This window comes from Cyprinus carpio, chromosome A5, assembly GCF_018340385.1.
Source record: "Cyprinus carpio isolate SPL01 chromosome A5, ASM1834038v1, whole genome shotgun sequence".
Classification (NCBI taxonomy): Eukaryota; Metazoa; Chordata; class Actinopteri; order Cypriniformes; family Cyprinidae; genus Cyprinus; species Cyprinus carpio.
Window position 1 is genome coordinate 36,164,064 of NC_056576.1, and position 17,610 is coordinate 36,181,673.

General features: G+C 36.7%; 1 protein-coding gene and 1 pseudogene across 1 annotated transcript; one reads left to right on the forward strand and one right to left on the reverse strand.

Moving 5' to 3' along the window:
* Positions 1-6,238: 6,238 nt before the first annotated feature.
* Positions 6,239-13,655, forward strand: LOC109106326 (annotated as a pseudogene).
* A 965-nt stretch (positions 13,656-14,620) lies between these two features.
* Positions 14,621-17,581, reverse strand: LOC109106289 (putative defense protein Hdd11). The gene is made up of 5 exons (XM_019119671.2): positions 17,191-17,581; positions 16,888-17,000; positions 16,357-16,466; positions 16,109-16,167; positions 14,621-15,478 (listed from the first exon to the last, which is right to left on the reverse strand). The coding sequence occupies exons 1-5, from the start codon at positions 17,381-17,383 to the stop codon at positions 15,369-15,371; spliced, it is 585 nt and encodes a 194-aa protein (XP_018975216.2). The 5' UTR covers positions 17,384-17,581; the 3' UTR covers positions 14,621-15,368.
* Between the last annotated feature and the right edge of the window lie 29 nt (positions 17,582-17,610).

The following is a 17,610-nucleotide window of genomic DNA, read 5'->3' on the forward strand; positions in this document are numbered from 1 at the left end:
TATATTTATTCCTTTTAGTAAACATCAAAGAGTTTGTTTTTCATTTTTTTATGTCATTCCAAACAAACTAAAGACAGGGTTGTTGTTAAAAGAATAGTTTCCTTAAAAATGAAAAATTGCTGAACATTTTTCACCATCTCAGATGTAGATGAGTTTGTTTCTTCATCAGATTTGGAGAAATGCGTTGCATCAGTGTCTCAGCAATAATCCACAGCACTCCAGTCCATCAGTTAATTCACAGTGCATTAATGTTAACAAGCATAACTTTTTATTTTAATAATGCATTAGTAAATGTTGAAATTAACATTAAGATTACTGTAATAAATGCTGTAGAAGTGTTGTTCATTATTAGTTCATGTGAACTAAAGTGTTACTGACATATTAAACCATCTCACTGAAAATTATAGAAATAGCTTTGGTAAACAGGATCAGTAAATTAAATTCTATTTTGACCATCAAATTTATGTTACATGAACACAACATCTGTTTAAAAACACAGTGCACAAATCAATGCATGTATGTGCAGGCATGTCTTAACATATTCTATCTGAATGTGCATACAGCACACGGACAAACAGCTTCTCCCTATTGATGAAAACCGTCAGAAGAATGTACACATGTAATGCTTTTTGTTCATTCTCATTAATAGTAAGTTAGAAGAGCTGTTTAAATAAATACATAACTGATATTCTGCCCTTTCCTCACAGGATATGTTATTTTAATCTCAGTATAAGGACACTACTTTGACATGGCCAACAGCCTGCATAAATAAAATGTGTGCGAATGAATGCATCTAAAAACTAAAGGCTGTTTGCACACTTTTGACAAATCCTTTATTGAGGTACATTATAACTCTTCCAGATTCACAGATTCACACGTCCCCTGGGCGTCAAAGGCAGATGGAATACACAGAAAGAGTCCCTTGTGTGTTTCTTAAAGCAAAACAGAATGTCTCTCACACACACATGCATTCAGTCAGTTTTGGCCACATGTCCGCTTTCACATAAATCTGTAGTTCATGTGCTTCCCTGCTTGTTTTTGCAAAGAATGCTTCCAAACCACTGTCTCAAACAATCATTTCTTATAAATCTACCACTGTTTTGACTTTTTTAATTGCTATTGTCCAGTATATTTTATTGAAAAGTACAAGAAAATACAGACAGAAATATACAAATAAATAGTGCATAATGTCAAATATCTGAAACGTGAGAGTTCATGCATTGGGAGCGATGGATTTGGGTGAATCAACGTAAACTGAAGTCTTAATTATGCTGAGACGGTTGCTGGTCGAATGACAAATTAAACTCATAGCATTTGACAGCAGATGGATACCAGACAATACCCAGCAATGGGGGGAAAGTCCACACGCTGATTGTCTTGAGGTCTGTTGGGCCATCAATCACCAGAGCCCTACAGCAGCATTCAGTCTATGGCAGTGATGTGATATCATTAGCTATATGTTTAATTCACCATTCACAGATGAGCGCTGTAGAAGGGAGACAAAAGAGAAAGTGATTGTTGATCTTACATTTGGGTGGTAGCCACATCTGAAAAAAAAAGTGGATGGGGTGACTTTATTAGGAAGAAGGTGACAGTAGTATGGGTAAAACCTAATTCTGCTGTTAGTTTAGGTGGGCACTAAACATCTCTCTGTAAGTGCATTATTGTTTCCCTATTAATATTATATCTTCTGAACATTCAAGGCTCAGTCTGTCACTCCTGTTTTCCATACTTTCTTTTTAAAAATGCATTGTATAACTGAAACTGCATGGAATTTTGTAGATGATTCCATCAAGTAAAACATTTCTGCAAAAACAAAATCAAACAAACAAAAACCCTATAAATGTATGTGTGATTGAATATGCAAGGGCATATGTGATGATTATTCATTAATTAATAGAGGTTGCGGATGTTCTCTCTCATGCATTAATTACACCCTCATTAGCATATCAATTAGATGAATCAGAGATCATGTAATTAAAGCCCAAGTAGGAGCACCTGCTGCCTCTGTTTATGTTTGTGTATGTGATAGCATGCCTTTGGCTGAGCATATACACTTGTCAATCAATTGCCTCTTTATTCTGTTTGCCTCTGATGGAATCTTTCTTATTTAGATATTTTTGAAATATGGTTAAAACTCACCTTCCTCTATATTTCTGATTTTCTTTATATGATCATTCTATTATGACATTCTATAAAGTAATACAATAAATACATTCAGTTCAATTAAATAATGATTATTTTGTGATTTTCAAAGTATTGCTTCACAAAAGAACACATCTTAATTTGTTTTTGTGAGTTTAGCACACAAAATGGAATAAAATCTAAAATACTTGTTAGCTCATGATCAGCAGTCCTGCTGAATTCTTGCTCCAGCTACTCATCACTTCTGGTTTGGGTCCATCTGCTGGCCACAAGATGTTTGAGCAACACAATTCTGATGATTGCTTAATGATCACATTGCAGTTACATAAAAATACATAATGCAAGTGCATTTTCTAATGCAATAACTGTAGCCAGTATTATTGTAACATTTTTAATTGGGCTCCAAGGGTGATTTCAAACACTGTTACAAATACTAAAGAGAAAGTAAAATTCTTGTGAGAAATTCTATTGTAAGATGACCCTCATATACAGTATACATTATTTGAACTGTCAATAATGTAAAACACTAAATCAACAATTCTATTTATTATTGCTTATTATAGATTATTATAGACAGACAAAGCAGAATCCAGTTAAAGAGATTTATCCTGTACAAGCATTTAAATGCATATTTAACTGTCCAATTTTTAATTAAAGATATATCACAATTCTGTTTGTTCTGTAAAAAAAAAAAAAAAAAAAAAAAAAAAAGATTTTGTACTTTACAAATCCAAAAATATGAACGTGTGCACAAATACATCATTAACGAAGAGAAACAAAACTTTTTGATCATGGTTTAGATCTTTTTTATTGTTATTATTATTTTATTTGCTTTAATGTGATTTCACAGTAAATGGTAAATTTTCAAAACACAAATCCAACCTGATCACACTAGTCATTTCGCTAGTCATTCTTTTAAAATCAGCAGAACACAACAGTATGATCTTCTTTCAGTTAAGTATTTCTGATTAGCAGTTCATTCAATGGCAAGCAATGCAAGATATATTTTTTTAAATCACCCCGATGCTGAATGAATGTTACTGTGTTGAAATACAGTATTTACACTTATTATCCAAGTAAACATACAAGTAAAATATGATAAACAAACACATGAAATCACATGCAGAAGAAATATTTTATTTTCACTATTTTTATGACAATACAGTTGTTTGGTTTGAAAATCACCTCATCAACATATACAACAAAAATTGATGATTCACAGCAACGTCCAGATTCATCACCCTCTGAAAGAGATAATTTGGTTAGCTCTTTTACCAAGAACAGTTGACACTGTTAGTCTGTAGTACAGTACTGTAAAGAGCATGAGTTTCACATATGTAAAAACTGAACATATACAGTACACCACATAGCGCTGTACCTGAACATATTCTGAACATAGCCGTTTCACTCAGGTATTGTTTCTGATTGACTGATGCCACATTTCATAGGTTTAATTGCTCTCTTTGATAATCTCAGAATTTACTACTGTAAATGACAAAAAAGTGTGACAGTTAGACTAATTGTTTTTGTTTGTTTGTTTGTTTGTTTTTGTTTTTTTGTGAAATGTTCTGATGATGGATCTGATGGTTGAGCTTTGCAGGTTCCAGTCTACCCTGCTCCATGTTTGAATATAGCAAATGCACACACATTTCTACTTGTATGTTATCCAATTGGGATCACCAGAAAAACAGTATGTGAGTCGAGTAGAATGTCCAAATTCATAGTATTCATAAAACAGTAGGCTTATAGTTCCTGGATGACTTATAAGTACTTTGAGTGAGATTCTGAAGTGTGCATGGACATTTTACAATCCCATGAGGTTGCAAAGAGGATCGACAGGATCAACTTAGGTGCAGCAATGTAGCATGGCCAGCTATGTAATGCTTGTTCCCGTTATCTCAAGTAACCTAGGTTACATTAGTAACCAGAGCATTCTCTATCAATGCAGTTCACTTGCATTGCATTAATCTTAATACTATAGTGAACTCATGGTAAGAGCCCTAAAGGATGTTAATATAGGGGCGCAACACTCCCAGAATCAATGAGGTCATGAGGCTGCAGTACTCAGAGCAAAATGGCCCAAACAGGCCTGACCCCCAGTAGGGGCTTAGGTTGGTTAGGCAGACAAATCCGTACCTGAAGGGCAGGGACGTCCAGGTTATAGAACCTAACAAAGGAGATGGTCAAGACCAGCTGGCTGCCACACAGATATCACTAATAGAAACTCAGCTGGACCAAGCCCAGGAGAAGGCCATAAAAAGTGTCACATAGAAGAAAGTGACAGAAAGTGTCACATAGCTTGTGATTTCTTCTGAGGCCAAACAGCCCAGTGGGGGAGGCTGGGGAGAGTTATGCAAGGTGGCTTTGTCTGCTTCCCTGAACTCTGCTAAGTTGAGCCAGAAGTGGTGAGTGCCAGATCGGTTGCACTGTGCAGCTCTTTAAAGGCAGCATGGTCTGGGTCGGACTTGTCCATGGAGCGGAGGAATTTGGCCAGGAAAACCTGCTAGACTGTCACAGTAAAGAGTGCAGAGGCAGTCAGTCCAGCCGCAGAGTAGGCCTTAGCCACAAGGGTTGAGATAATACTGCATGATTTGGAAGGGTGAACTGCTGTGGCTTTCCATCCCAGGGCCATGAGTGGGCAGAGATGTACAGCGACGGCCTCTTCAAGAGGGGGAAGCTTCTCTTACACTTTTTGCTCGGTGCCATCAATAGAGGTGAAGGCGGTGGAGGCAAAATTGTGGACACGAGCCGAGTAAGGGGCATGCCATGACTTGGTGAGTCCTTCACAAAGGTCCAAAAAAAAGGTGCAGGTCTCTGGCAGGGGCTCACTGATGATGCCCTGGCTGGAACCATTCGTAGAGGTAGCTGCTGGTGGCCTCTTTCTGGGGCGACCACTCTAAGCTGAGCTCTTCAACAGCCTTGATGAGGATGCAGATGAGCTTGCTGTACACACTGGGCCTGACATCACTTGGTTCTCTGGGCAGAAGTCCTCCATGGAGCACTACCATTCCACCGCATCAGAAGCTGTCAATGAGAGAGTCATCGGCAACATCCTCATGACTCTGCTGTTTCTTCTTCTGATTCTCTTGGGAAGAAAAAAAAGGAGAACACAAAGGGTGGGACCGCTTTAGTGAAAGATACAGGGGTGCCCTGCATGTGCCACACTCATGGTGCGACATTTTGCAACAACCTGCTCTAACAGAGTGAAAATGGCTCTTAAGCTTCACTGAATTTGCTGCAGGAAACGAGTACTGCTTGTTTCTTTTGCAAGCGTTTTTTTGCTGCTGGGGCTCTCCTACGGTGAGTAGTAGACTTTTTTGTTCTTCTTTCTTCAGAGTTTAACAAGGATATAATCTTTTCACTGAAAGAAAAAGATTCTGATCAAATGACATTCAGTGCTGACTTTGGCCACCTGTTTTGGCGGGCTGAAATACCATTTGTGCATGCGGCTACAAGAATGTTATCAAATTAGGTTTCAGTATTTCATAGAAGTGGAGTTTACCCATAGTGAATCGTATCAAAAGAGAACTGTAGTGTGATGTAGCTTGGGTTCGTAGTGGCCTTAGAAGCAAAAAAAAATTGATTGTGAAAATAGCTTATGACGTAATCGCTGGATACCTATGTAGGCTGCCTGTAAATCCCTCATCCAATGATCTCTTGGTTGGGCAGAGGAATTAAATTGCAAAACAAAATAAAAATCAACTCAAAACTGTACGCATGTTTATATAGACATTTCAGCGTGTTAATTACACGTGTTCAGGAGGACGACAAAGGGCAGGCAGAGGGCAGGCAAAAATGGGGAAAAAGGGAAATAGTCCATAGGGCCAGGGTGGAGCATACGGTGGAAGGAGCCAGGTAGAAGCCAAAGGCTTGCGCAGGCGAATGAGGTGGAGGCGGGGATCCAGAAGACCGCAGCTTAGCCCAAGCAACAGAGGACCAAGATGGAGCTGGAGGAAAGGAGGAGCCAGATAGAGCAAGAGGGATGGAGTGATGAGGTGGAGCCGGAACAGTGGAATCCCATGGTGGAGGAAGGTCGACGACTGACCAAGGTGGAGCTGGAGGGATAAGGGAGCCCAGTGAAGCCAATGGGATGATGAGCAATGGTGGAGTTGAGGGTCCTAAGAGCCAGATTCCAGTTCCGGTACTTTGTCCAGAAGGAACTTCAGTTCCTGTTCTAACAGTGCACTCTGCCCTTTGGTCACCACAGTGGAAGCACACTATAGAAGCAAGGTGGATGAGTGTTGAACTGAATCCTGTAGCCTCTTTCTATGGTCTAAAGGACCCAATCGTCAATGAAAACACTTACAGTACCTTGAGAGTGACTTGTGTTTGTCTTGCAGGAAATACTCTGAGGGAGAATTACATGCAAGAGAACAACAAGGGAAATACATTGCTAGAGATCAACAATGGAGACCATCAGGGAAGTGAAGAGGAGTGCATCCAGTCTTTTGCATTAAGGTCCACCAGACCAGACAATGTATATATGTGTGTACTTGGATACATGGTTTATGAGGTGTATAATGACATGAGTAATACAAAATAAACAAGGTTTATAAGAACACTTCCTGTGTCCTCATAAACCAAATGGCTTAAAAAAACATACTAAACATGTTTTTTGAAATTCAAATTATGAATATTAAGTGTGAGTGTTTATCAGTCCTTGAGCTGGAGTGGAGAAAAGGATGGTAACTCTGCTTTAAATTAAATTAATAGAATCTATGCTAATGTAAGTCTTTTTGCCTTTCTTCTTACCCTTGTGATACTTATTCAGTGCATACTAAAGCCTGCCAGATCCACCTCTGGCCCAGCTTGATGTCCAGTGTCTCCAAACTGCAACCAGTGCATTTCAATGGATCAACATCTGCATCTCTTCAGTCTTTTATAATTGACCTCACAGTGGGGGAATTGCTGCTGTCTCCAGATGGGCATTACACATTCCTGCTCCTTCAAATCTGTACCTTAAAGACACTTACTCCATAATCTTACAATTAACCAATAAACAGGTAGCTACTTAATTACTGTTGTTGTATTATAACTGCATAGCCAGAGAAGAACTGCCCCCCCACCACCACTATTATTCAACATCATTGGAGTTTTTTGATCCATGCCAGAATTGACTTTAGCTTGCACACTAGGGGACTAAAGATATTTTATATTATATATAAATATTATGGCATGATTGTCAATTAACTTTTCTGTTAAACTGCTGGGGGGCTCGAGAAGAATTACAGTAGTGACCATATATTTTTTTCATAATCCTTTGTTGATTACAGTAACATACTGTATACAACTACAGTCTACATTCAGAGTATTTTATTGTTCATATTACAGTAAGTTACATTATTCATATTACTCTTCAAACCAAGAACATAAAGAGGTGAGAGATATGATCAAAATTATAAACCCTGACATGTGAGATTTTAATCACAGCAATAATGCACATCACTTAATAGTGATTAGTTTATCATTACACCCAAAAGGTTATAGATTGAAACCAAACATTACATATTTAATGTATTATATTTCCCGAGCAAATATGAATAAATACTGACCATACCACATTAAATTTTTCAGGTGCAAAAATAACTGTGTCCACACGTTTTCAGCACTAATTCTTCACTACACGTCTTTAGTAAATCCTGACAGTACTATTTTAACACCAAAAGACGGTGTGCGCTGGTGCAAGCTGTTAGTAAATCTGGCCTTAGTCTGTTAATATTAGGGTTATTTGTAAGAATACTACATAATACTACTAATAATAATACATAATGATGATACTACATAAATTTAATGACCTGACTTTCATTTACAGTGTTCTTACAATAATAGTTTGATTGCTGCAGCTAGCCAGTAAGACGCTGGAGTTGTGTTCAGGGGCGGATTTAGTGATTTGGGGGCCCCAGACAAACTATATGAATTGGCCCTATGTATTTGCACATATTACAAATTTAGCCTTGAGGTTCCTTTTTTGTTGTGATGCTTGCTGCTGCATAACGGTGCCCCACAGTTGTGTCCAGTGTTTCTACATTTTTCATGCACATGTTATAATGGCTTTCTTTGTATTCTCTGCCAGCAGGAAGCACTTTTGGAAGATCAGAAATACAACGGTTTCCCCGGTAACGGCTGTAAACAAAGCAGTGCTGCACTTATTAACTCTACTTTATCAGATAAAATGAAAATGCCATCAAAACCTTTCTGAAGACAGTTGGTTCCCTTCAGAGATTCATTCATATAAAAACTTGAATTAGTGAGAATGAGAAAAGTGTGAAAAATATAGCCTATACTGAGGAGGAAAGTCCACTGATGACTGTGATGAGTTACCAGCGTAAGGCTGTCTTATTCTAAACTTTAAAACACAATTATTTTAGTTATTTTAATTATACATTTTAATGAAAATTAAAAAACAAATAATAATAATGAAAAGGAAATTATACATTTACACACCTAAGGATTATATCAACCAAACAAGTAACTGCATATGCGTCCTCTTCTTGGGTTCTTATGAATAAGCAGCATTTAAAACAATAAACATATATTACGCACTATTGCTCAATATTTAATTACAACTTCAGATATATGATATTTTCATTTGCTACAAGCAAGATACACGAGAAGTGTGTTCAACAAGTCTGATGGTATAAAGGGCTTGTATCAGGGCTTCAGCGTGTCTATGCAAGGCATCATCATCTACAGGATGGCTTACTTTGGCATCTATGACACCGCAAAAGGTGGGTTTCATCAGAGTTAGACATAAGGCAAATTGCAACATCACAGGCTGAGCTAGGGCTGTGTGATCCAAGGTTGTTTAATGTCTTAATTTGTTTTCTTTCTTTCTTTCTTTACTTAATGCACAACACAGCTAATCTCTGAAATCAAATGTATGCTGGTTTAATAATAAATTCACAAAAGTGAACAAATGGAATTTACTAATATTAGTTATTAGGGGCATTTGGATCATATGTACAAACAAAATGGTTAATTAGAGGATATTAACAAAAATAAGACAAACAATTAAAAATTTAGCTGCAAGAGCATTGATGGCCCTTTATCATGACAGCACTATTCGTAATATACATTTTCACAGTTTGGCATATTCAGTGTTTTTGCATAATATTTACAACCTTTGGTGAGAATCGCATTAATCCCATTGTATGAATATTTAAAAATATTTAGAGCCTGCAACTCAAATTAAATCCACATTAAATCTAAAATGGCCAGCTCCTGTTTGGGCAGATATTTTCAAGAAGCGCTGAAGTACTTGATTAGCTTGTTCAGGTGACTGAATAGGGTTGGAGTTGAACTCTGCAGGACTGTAGCTCTCCAACAACCCCTGTTTTACGATATCCATTTACAAAAGTACACATTGTATGGAATACTTATACCACAGTGTAATGTGATTGATTGGGCAGTTGCATGGGCAATGAATGAACTGGATGCTATTACAGCTGCAGTCTTTTTTATTCTTCATTTAAGTCATACTACCAAAAGCTTTCTAAACAGCATTTCTATGGATTATTTAAGAAATTAAAATTTATGGAGAATATCTCATGTTTTTCTGTGGTTGCTTGGCCATTCCCATGGGTGCTTGACCCCGCAATGATGTTGGCAAAACTTGTGATTTCTTTATTCTGGTTAGTGGTGAAGTTGAACTTGACGTAATTGGTTGTAGTTGTGGTCTATGGTATGGAGAGTATGTTTTGTTTGCAGGGCTGATATAATGGCATTGAAATTATTGTGTTGTTTAGTCTATATCTGTTAACTTTCCATTTGTATACTAAAGCTGACAAAGGTAGCAGATCAAAGCTTTTTGTCTCTCTTCTGGAAAAGTGGACCAATATATGTTTTGAAGTGATATTGAATTATTTTGTGTTGACTGACAACTTGGTGTCTTGCATCTGGTGACACAAAGGTCATTGCAATAAATTTGAAATGGTTGCGTTCAGTGATGCTTTATACATTAATTGTTTGTAAAATGTGCTCTTTTCTTACAGGTCCAGCATGCCAACAAGCAAATCACAGCAGACAAACCATACAAAGGTATTGTAGACTTTGTAGTACGTATTCCCAAGGAGCAGGGCTTCCTGTCCTTCTAGAGAGGCAACTTAGAGAGGCCAGTGTCATTATAGGTACTTCCCAACACAAGCTCTCAACTTCGCTTTCAAGGATAAGTATAAGAAGATTTTCCTGGAAGGCGTGGACAAGCGCACCCAGTTTTGGAGGTACTTTGCTGGGAACCTCACCTCTGGTGGTGCTGCTGGAGCCACGTCTCTGTGCTTCATTTACCCCCTTGACTTTGCCAGAACCCGTTTGTCTGCTGATCTCGGGAAGGCTGGTGCAGAGAGAGAACAGGCCACAGGCCTTGGAAAAGATCTTCAAGTTTGATGGTCTAAGGGGATGGGCCTACTTTTGCATCTATGACACTGCAAAAGGTGTGTTTCATTAGAGTTAGACACAAGGCAGATTACCCCTTAAGGGTCATGACTAGTATATGCTAACATCAGGGGCTGAGCTAGGGCTAAACAAAATATGTAAAACTGAAAATCACAATTATATTGATCAAGTTATCACAAATGTTTTCACTTTTTACATTTCATTAGAATTATCACACTTTCACTTGCATACTTACATTTATTTTATCTCAGATTTGGTTTAAAACCACATCAAAGGTGCATTTATTCAGCAACTACAGTCGCATATAACTTAATTGAGACCCGTTTGGATGCATAACAACTCGTCACAGAGGGTTTTTACCATTTTAGTTTAATTGAAATGTCAAATGACTAATTCACTAAGTATGACTACTTTAAAAAGTTGTCAAGCTTGATGAGAACCAGGGTTAGAAAATCAGACATGGTTGGTAATGCAAATCAAATCCCATTCACTAGCCACTTTGGTGGGTTATGATTTATTAGTTCTGTCCTCTAACCAGAAGCCTCCAACATTAACAAAACAAAGTATAAAGAGGGTCACACAATGAATAAGAAGCAGCACATCTTTAAAATTAGGAAACATTGTTTTCTATGAGTGTTCGTACAACAGCAGCAGCTTTCAGCATCTGTTGTCTGCACACAAATATGACTCCAACAGCTGTTCAAAATACTCCCTGCTAAACCCACATGATACCTTTTGCCTATGCCTAACAGTGGTTCTCAAACCATTTTACTAATATAAAAAAATAAAAAAAATCTGCTGCTCAAAATAATAATCATCCCTATGAAAAACAAGCACTTTCAGTGCTTTGTGCCCTAATAAGAATAATAATCCTTGGGAAAGCAGGGGCCCTTCATACTTTGAGTGCTTGGGACCCGACAGCTCTATGATAAATAACTTCAAAACTTTTAAATGACTAAATGGCCATATTTTGCAACTAGTCTTCCTGTCATTTCAACAGGTCACATGGGTGCCACTATAAAGTTGCCCAGCTCTCTTTGATTATTTACACTTTTTACTTATAGTGATGTTAATATAGTACATTTACATTCTGCAACTTAAATTCAGCAGCTTACTGTCAATGTCCATGTCACGAGACAAAATATGCAATAATATTGTTAGTAACTGTACTTACTGTATTTGTAAAATAAAATAGTAATATTGTGATTATTATTAGTTTCTGTACTCCCACCTCCCAATATATGTATCATTTCCAACAACAACCTTGAGTCCTGAAAAAAGCATATAATTGAGTTGTACTACTCCAACATGCAGCATGTAAAATTTATCTTATCTGTCTTGTTTTTGCCAAAAAATATGTTTTGAATAAAGTGAATGTAAATAATTAATTTATGTGAACTAAAATGCTCCACATGGAGCGAGACCCTTCACATCATGTCTTAACCAGGAATGACACATCAAGATTCCAGCTACAGTATCTTAATAATTTGTCTGTCTGCACTGAAAAGGAAAGCATTCTGCAACAATAACAGCCAATCAGAACTGTTACAGCTTAACACTTCATCACACTTCACTTTCATAACACCTTAAAGATGCAGTAGTTTTGAAAACTATTTTAGTAAGACACTAATCCAAAATGGTTAACCTGTATTGGGAAATAGCATCCTTTTTGTATTTCATTGAGATATCCTTGTTTTACAGGCATGCTACCTGACCCAAAGAACACTCATATTGTGGTCAGCTGGATGATTGCTCAGTCAGTCAGTCACTGCTGTCGCTGGTCTTGCATCGCATCCCTTCGACACAATCTGTTGTCGTGTGATGATGCAGTCTGCGCGTAAGGAAGGTAATGTCCAACCCCTGTTTCCTCCCATGCTCCATACAACATTCATAGGACTTTTGATGTTTGGTTGCGTTCAGTCTTAATATAATGTTAGAGCAATAGTTCACATGCAAATGAAAATTTGATGGAAATTAGTTTCTTCACAGGAACAGATTTGTAGAAATGTAGCATTGCATCAGTGTCTCAGCAATGGATGCTCTGCAGTGAATGGGTGCCGTCAGAATGAGAGTCCAAACAGCTGATAAAACATCACAATAATCCACAAGTAATCCACACCACTCCAGTCCATCAGTTAATGTCTTGTGAAGCTAAAAGCTGTGTGTTTGTAATACATTCCTCAAGATTTTTTTTTTAGTTTAAACCATAATATTGTTTTTCCCAATGAAGAAAGTAATCTCATCTGAATCAGTAGGGAAATATGCAAAGATCAAACACCATTTACCAGCTAAAACAGTCAGTTTTAAACAAACATGTTGGTGGATTTTGATTTGAGAGGATGGACGGGGGATGGACTTTTTTACTATTATGGTTATTATGGTTTATGGACTCGTATTTTGGCCAGAAGCAACATTTTAAAGTTAAGATGCCTTAATGATGGATTTGTTTCTTACAAAAACTTAGTTTTTCGCTTCACAAGACATTAACTGATGGACTGGAGTGCTGTGGATTACTTGTGGATTATTGTGATGTTTTTATCAGCTGTTTGGACTCTCATTCTGACGGCACCCATTCACTGCAGAGCATCCATTGCTGAGACACTGATGCAGTGCTACATTTCTACAAACCTGATGAAGAAACAAACTCATCCTGATCTTGGAAAGCCAGAGGATGAGTATTTTTTTATTTTATTATTTTTTTTTTTTAGCAAATTTTCATTTTTGGATGAACTATTCCTTAAAGTGTTTAATTTTTTTTTTTAAATTTTTTATTTTAGCTGACAATGTACAGTGGCAGCATTGACTGCTGGAGGAAGACTGCACGTGATGAGGGTGGCAAGGTCTTCTTCTGGGGTACTTGGTCCAATGTGCTCAGAGTCATGGGTGGAGCCTTCCTCTTCAAGAAGATCATTTAAATACATTATAGAATTCAGTATTTGAAGAAAAAACAAACAAAACTGTGTATTAAGTGAATGGACTCTTGCTTTACTCATGAAGCCTGACTAGTGTTGTACAAGTACTTAAATAAGTTATTTAAAAGATAATATGCACTTTTTAATGTTTCTTCTCTTCCTTGATTTATCACTGGTACTTATTGGATTACCGTAAACCACAAAGTGCTTGGCTTGACCATGCACTGAATGAACTGGAAGTCATTACAGCTACAGGCTTGTTCTTTATTTGATTCAGAATACAAGAAGCTAAGATGTATTTATTCCATTTTACTTCCAAACCTAAACTAAAATTGAACTGAATTTTATTTCAAACACAAATCTTTGATTTCTGTCAGTACATTTTTTCCCCTTTATTGTATTGGGGTGATTTGTTATATAAGAACAGTCCAATACATTATTATTATCATTGAAAAACAACAACAATGATTGGAAACAGTTTTCCACTGTGTGTTACGTTTTATTACCGGTTGTCACTATCCAACGTTGCTGTGTATTTCCTGAGCTGTCATCTCTGCACACACAAAGGTGTTCACAATGGTTATGTTTGTTTACAGTTCTGTTTATAATGTGACTGTTCTTTGTGTTTCATCAAAAATGAAGAAAGCCTTTAACTCTGGTTAAAGTTTAGTACTAATTCTTTTGAGAGAACTTGCTGAATTAAATATGCAACATAGTGATGTTGTGGAAATAATGTAGCATATTATTGTTTGAAAAAAATAGTAGGCAGTATTTACTTTGTAGTAAGCAGTTTTTCAATTTAGAAAAGCACATTATGGTAATGCAGCATTGAAGTATAATGATTTAATTTTTCTGCATCGTGAAAAATAATTTTCGGTAACACTTTATTTTAAGGACCAATTCTCACTATTAATTAGTTGCTTATTAGCATGCATATTTCTAGCATATTGGCTGTTTATTTAGCACATATTAATGCCTTATTCTACATGACCATGTTCTAGATCCCTTAATCCTACACATACCTAATTTTAACAACTACCTTACTAACTATTAATAAGCAGCAATCTAGGAGCTTGTTCAGGGAAACTCTTATTAATATTGAATATGTGTTCCCTAATCTAAAGTGTTATCGAGATGGCTTATTTGAACCATTTATGGATGTGCTCTAATATTGTGGCATTTTGGTAACACTTTATTTTAACGACCAATTTTCACAATTAACTAGCATACATATTAGCATATTGGCTGTTTATTAGTACTTATAAAGGACATATGAATGCTTGTCAATAATTAATCCCTTAATACACCCCATACCTGAGCTATACTACCTTACTAACTATTAATAAGCAGCAAATTAGGAGTTTACTGAGGCAAAAAGCATAGTTAATATTTAGTTAATAGTGAGAATTGCTCCTTAAAATAAGTGTGACCATTATGGATAATGATAATAATAATAATCACCCAATGGGCCTTGGTAAACTATGCAAATAAGCTGCAAAATTATTGCCTTTGTGACTGTGTCCCAAACTTCATTTGCATATGCTCTCCGTGGCTTCATTCTTAAATTAAAGCTGTTTCCATTTAAATCGCTTGCTCATGTCCATTTACTTATTCACTTGGTAAATTGTTGTGTAATCAGCAGGATAATGTTCACCAGAGTAGACAAACAAAATTAGAATTTATAGGGGATAATGTACATACAAAAATAAAAATAAATGCATACATAAACAAGCACAAAAGAACATTATGGTGCATTATATTTATTTATCTTAATTGATCTTATTGTTGTTTAAATGCATATGCAAGTATCTGCTAAACATGAGTCGGGCAAATAAAATTGTGTGCCTAAATGTTTAATGCTGATTAAATATTTTATACACGGTAACTGACCTAGTATAATTCAATCAGTCTGGACCTTTCTTAAGCAAGTAGAAACTGAACATTTGCCAGCAGAACAACAGGAAGTATCAGGACAGGTGTGACAATCCTTTCAGCAGTATTGTTTACATCAAGTGACGTTCCTCCTCCACCTGATGATTAAGAGACAGAAGTCTAATTAATTAATCAGTGATGCATGGATGTTTCCTTATTTGTATGAATGTCATTACAATTTCACAGCCTTTTAATATATATATGTATATATATATGTGTGTGTGTGTGTGTGTGTGTGTGTGTGTGTGTGTGTGTGTGTGTATGTGTGTGTGTGAGAGAGTGTGTGTGTGTCCATCCAGCACAAAAGCAGTCTTAAGTCTCTGGGGTATATTTGTATATTTCTTTTATGAGAAAAATAATTAGGATATTAAGTAAAGATCATGTTCCATGAAGATATTTTGTACATTTCCTTCTGTAAATATATCAAAACTTAATTTTTGATTAGTAATATGCATTGCTAAGAACTTCATTTGAACAACTTTAAAGATGATTTTCTCAATATTTAGATTTTTTTGCACCCTCAGATTCCAGATTTTAAAATAGTTTGTATCTCAGACAAATATTGTCCTCCTAACAAACCATACATCAATGGAAAGGTTATTTATTCAACTTTTAGATAATGTACAAATCTCGATTTAAAAAAAATTACACTTATGACTGGTTTTGTGGTCCAGGGTCACAAATATTGTATAAAACAAAAGGGATTTCAGATTTCCATATTTACTCACTTGAAGTGGACGACCTCACTTGTACCCAGAACACAGTGCGCTGCTGGGCTACAGTCGCTCTAAGGATGAAGTGGACAAATACTGAAGTGTTTTAATCATTTCTCTGGATTAATTGGGAGAAAAAACATCTAATCTATAATAAACAAGAGTATAAGCGTACAAATGACATAATTTTGCTCAAACCTACATCTTACATCATTAGTACAGTCATGCAGTATACATCTGAGATGGTTTATGCTCACTCTTACATGAAGAAGATGTTTTCCGCTGCAGCTGGTGGAATCCAGGTGTAGACGGTGGAGTTGTTTTTTATGTTGGAGTTTGCATGCGTGATGGCACCTTGCTTGTTTCCTGAACACTAGGGAACACAAGTGTATGACCCTCAGTGACTACAGTTACCAAATTTATAATGCCTCTGATGACATATTTCTGAATGTTTTGTTACACCACCAAAACAAAAACAAGGAATGGAGAAAAAGCCGTTTTAATCTTACAAAATGACTAGATATGTGCAGTCCCTGAGAAGAATTCACTATGCATCACAGTTTCCATAATTACTCTACTTATAAGTAGAGCAACACTATAGTGTTATTTGTAACTATGATGCATCGAAGCTTTAATCAGCTTGACAAATTGTTGTAAGGGGTGCAGTCTAATGTTTCTAAATCATAAAAAGGGGTTCTGTATAATTTAAATCATATCTGATCTTATTATTTCAGATATAAATATTGCAGTAAATAGAAGCATGATATTGGACTCTATACAGTCCAAAGTCTCACCGCTAAGAACTTTGTGTTATTTGGAGGTGTCTGCCAGGTTCCTATTGCTTTTGAGTCGGATCCAGAACGAGCCTCAAGAAGCACGCCCGTATAATCTGGACCTTCGATTACAACTGACAAACAACAAATGAACAAACATTACAAGCAGTGATGCTATTATCCTCATTTTAGGCACTTGTGAAATACATATATATACACGTGCAGATCTTGAAAAACAAAGAATGTAGAATTTCATGAATTAATGTACTAAAACTCTCTTTCTAAAACTGTAGTGACCCCATCCAAATTTGCTTCATCCCCTACCTGTGATGGGTTTGCCGGTCTGGAGAGTCGTGTTGCTTTGATGGATGGTGTATGGAGCAGGGTTCGTCTGGGGACGTACCCCTGTGTGCCTCGGCATCATATCCGCACAAGCTGAACCTGGTGCCCCGTCTTGAAAGGACAGGACAGATGTAAAAACTTGTAGTATGACAATCCCACAAAACACAGCATCCATGATTCCTGAACCAGGCCAGCTCGTTTGCAATCGGACAAAACTTATTCACACATTCCCAGAACTCGCAGTGGACAACTAACTTTTGAAAGACGCATTTGCTGAGTCACAATTGCATAAAAAATGTGAATTTCATGCCAACACGATACACTGCTCCTCCCCTGCATAAAGTATTCACGTGGTGTCAGGTGAGATGGTTTTCAAAAAGAGAAAAAAAAAAAAACCTCGGT

Coding starts and splice junctions, on each gene's coding strand:
- LOC109106289 (XM_019119671.2), bottom strand. CDS start 17,383: ATGGATGCTGTGTTTTGTGGGATTGTCATACTACAAGTTTTTACATCT. Junction 16,467..16,887: donor ATAACACAAAGTTCTTAGCG/GTGAGACTTTGG, acceptor TGTGTTCCCTAG/TGTTCAGGAAACAAGCAAGG. Junction 15,479..16,108: donor AGTGAGGTCGTCCACTTCAA/GTGAGTAAATAT, acceptor CTTAATCATCAG/GTGGAGGAGGAACGTCACTT.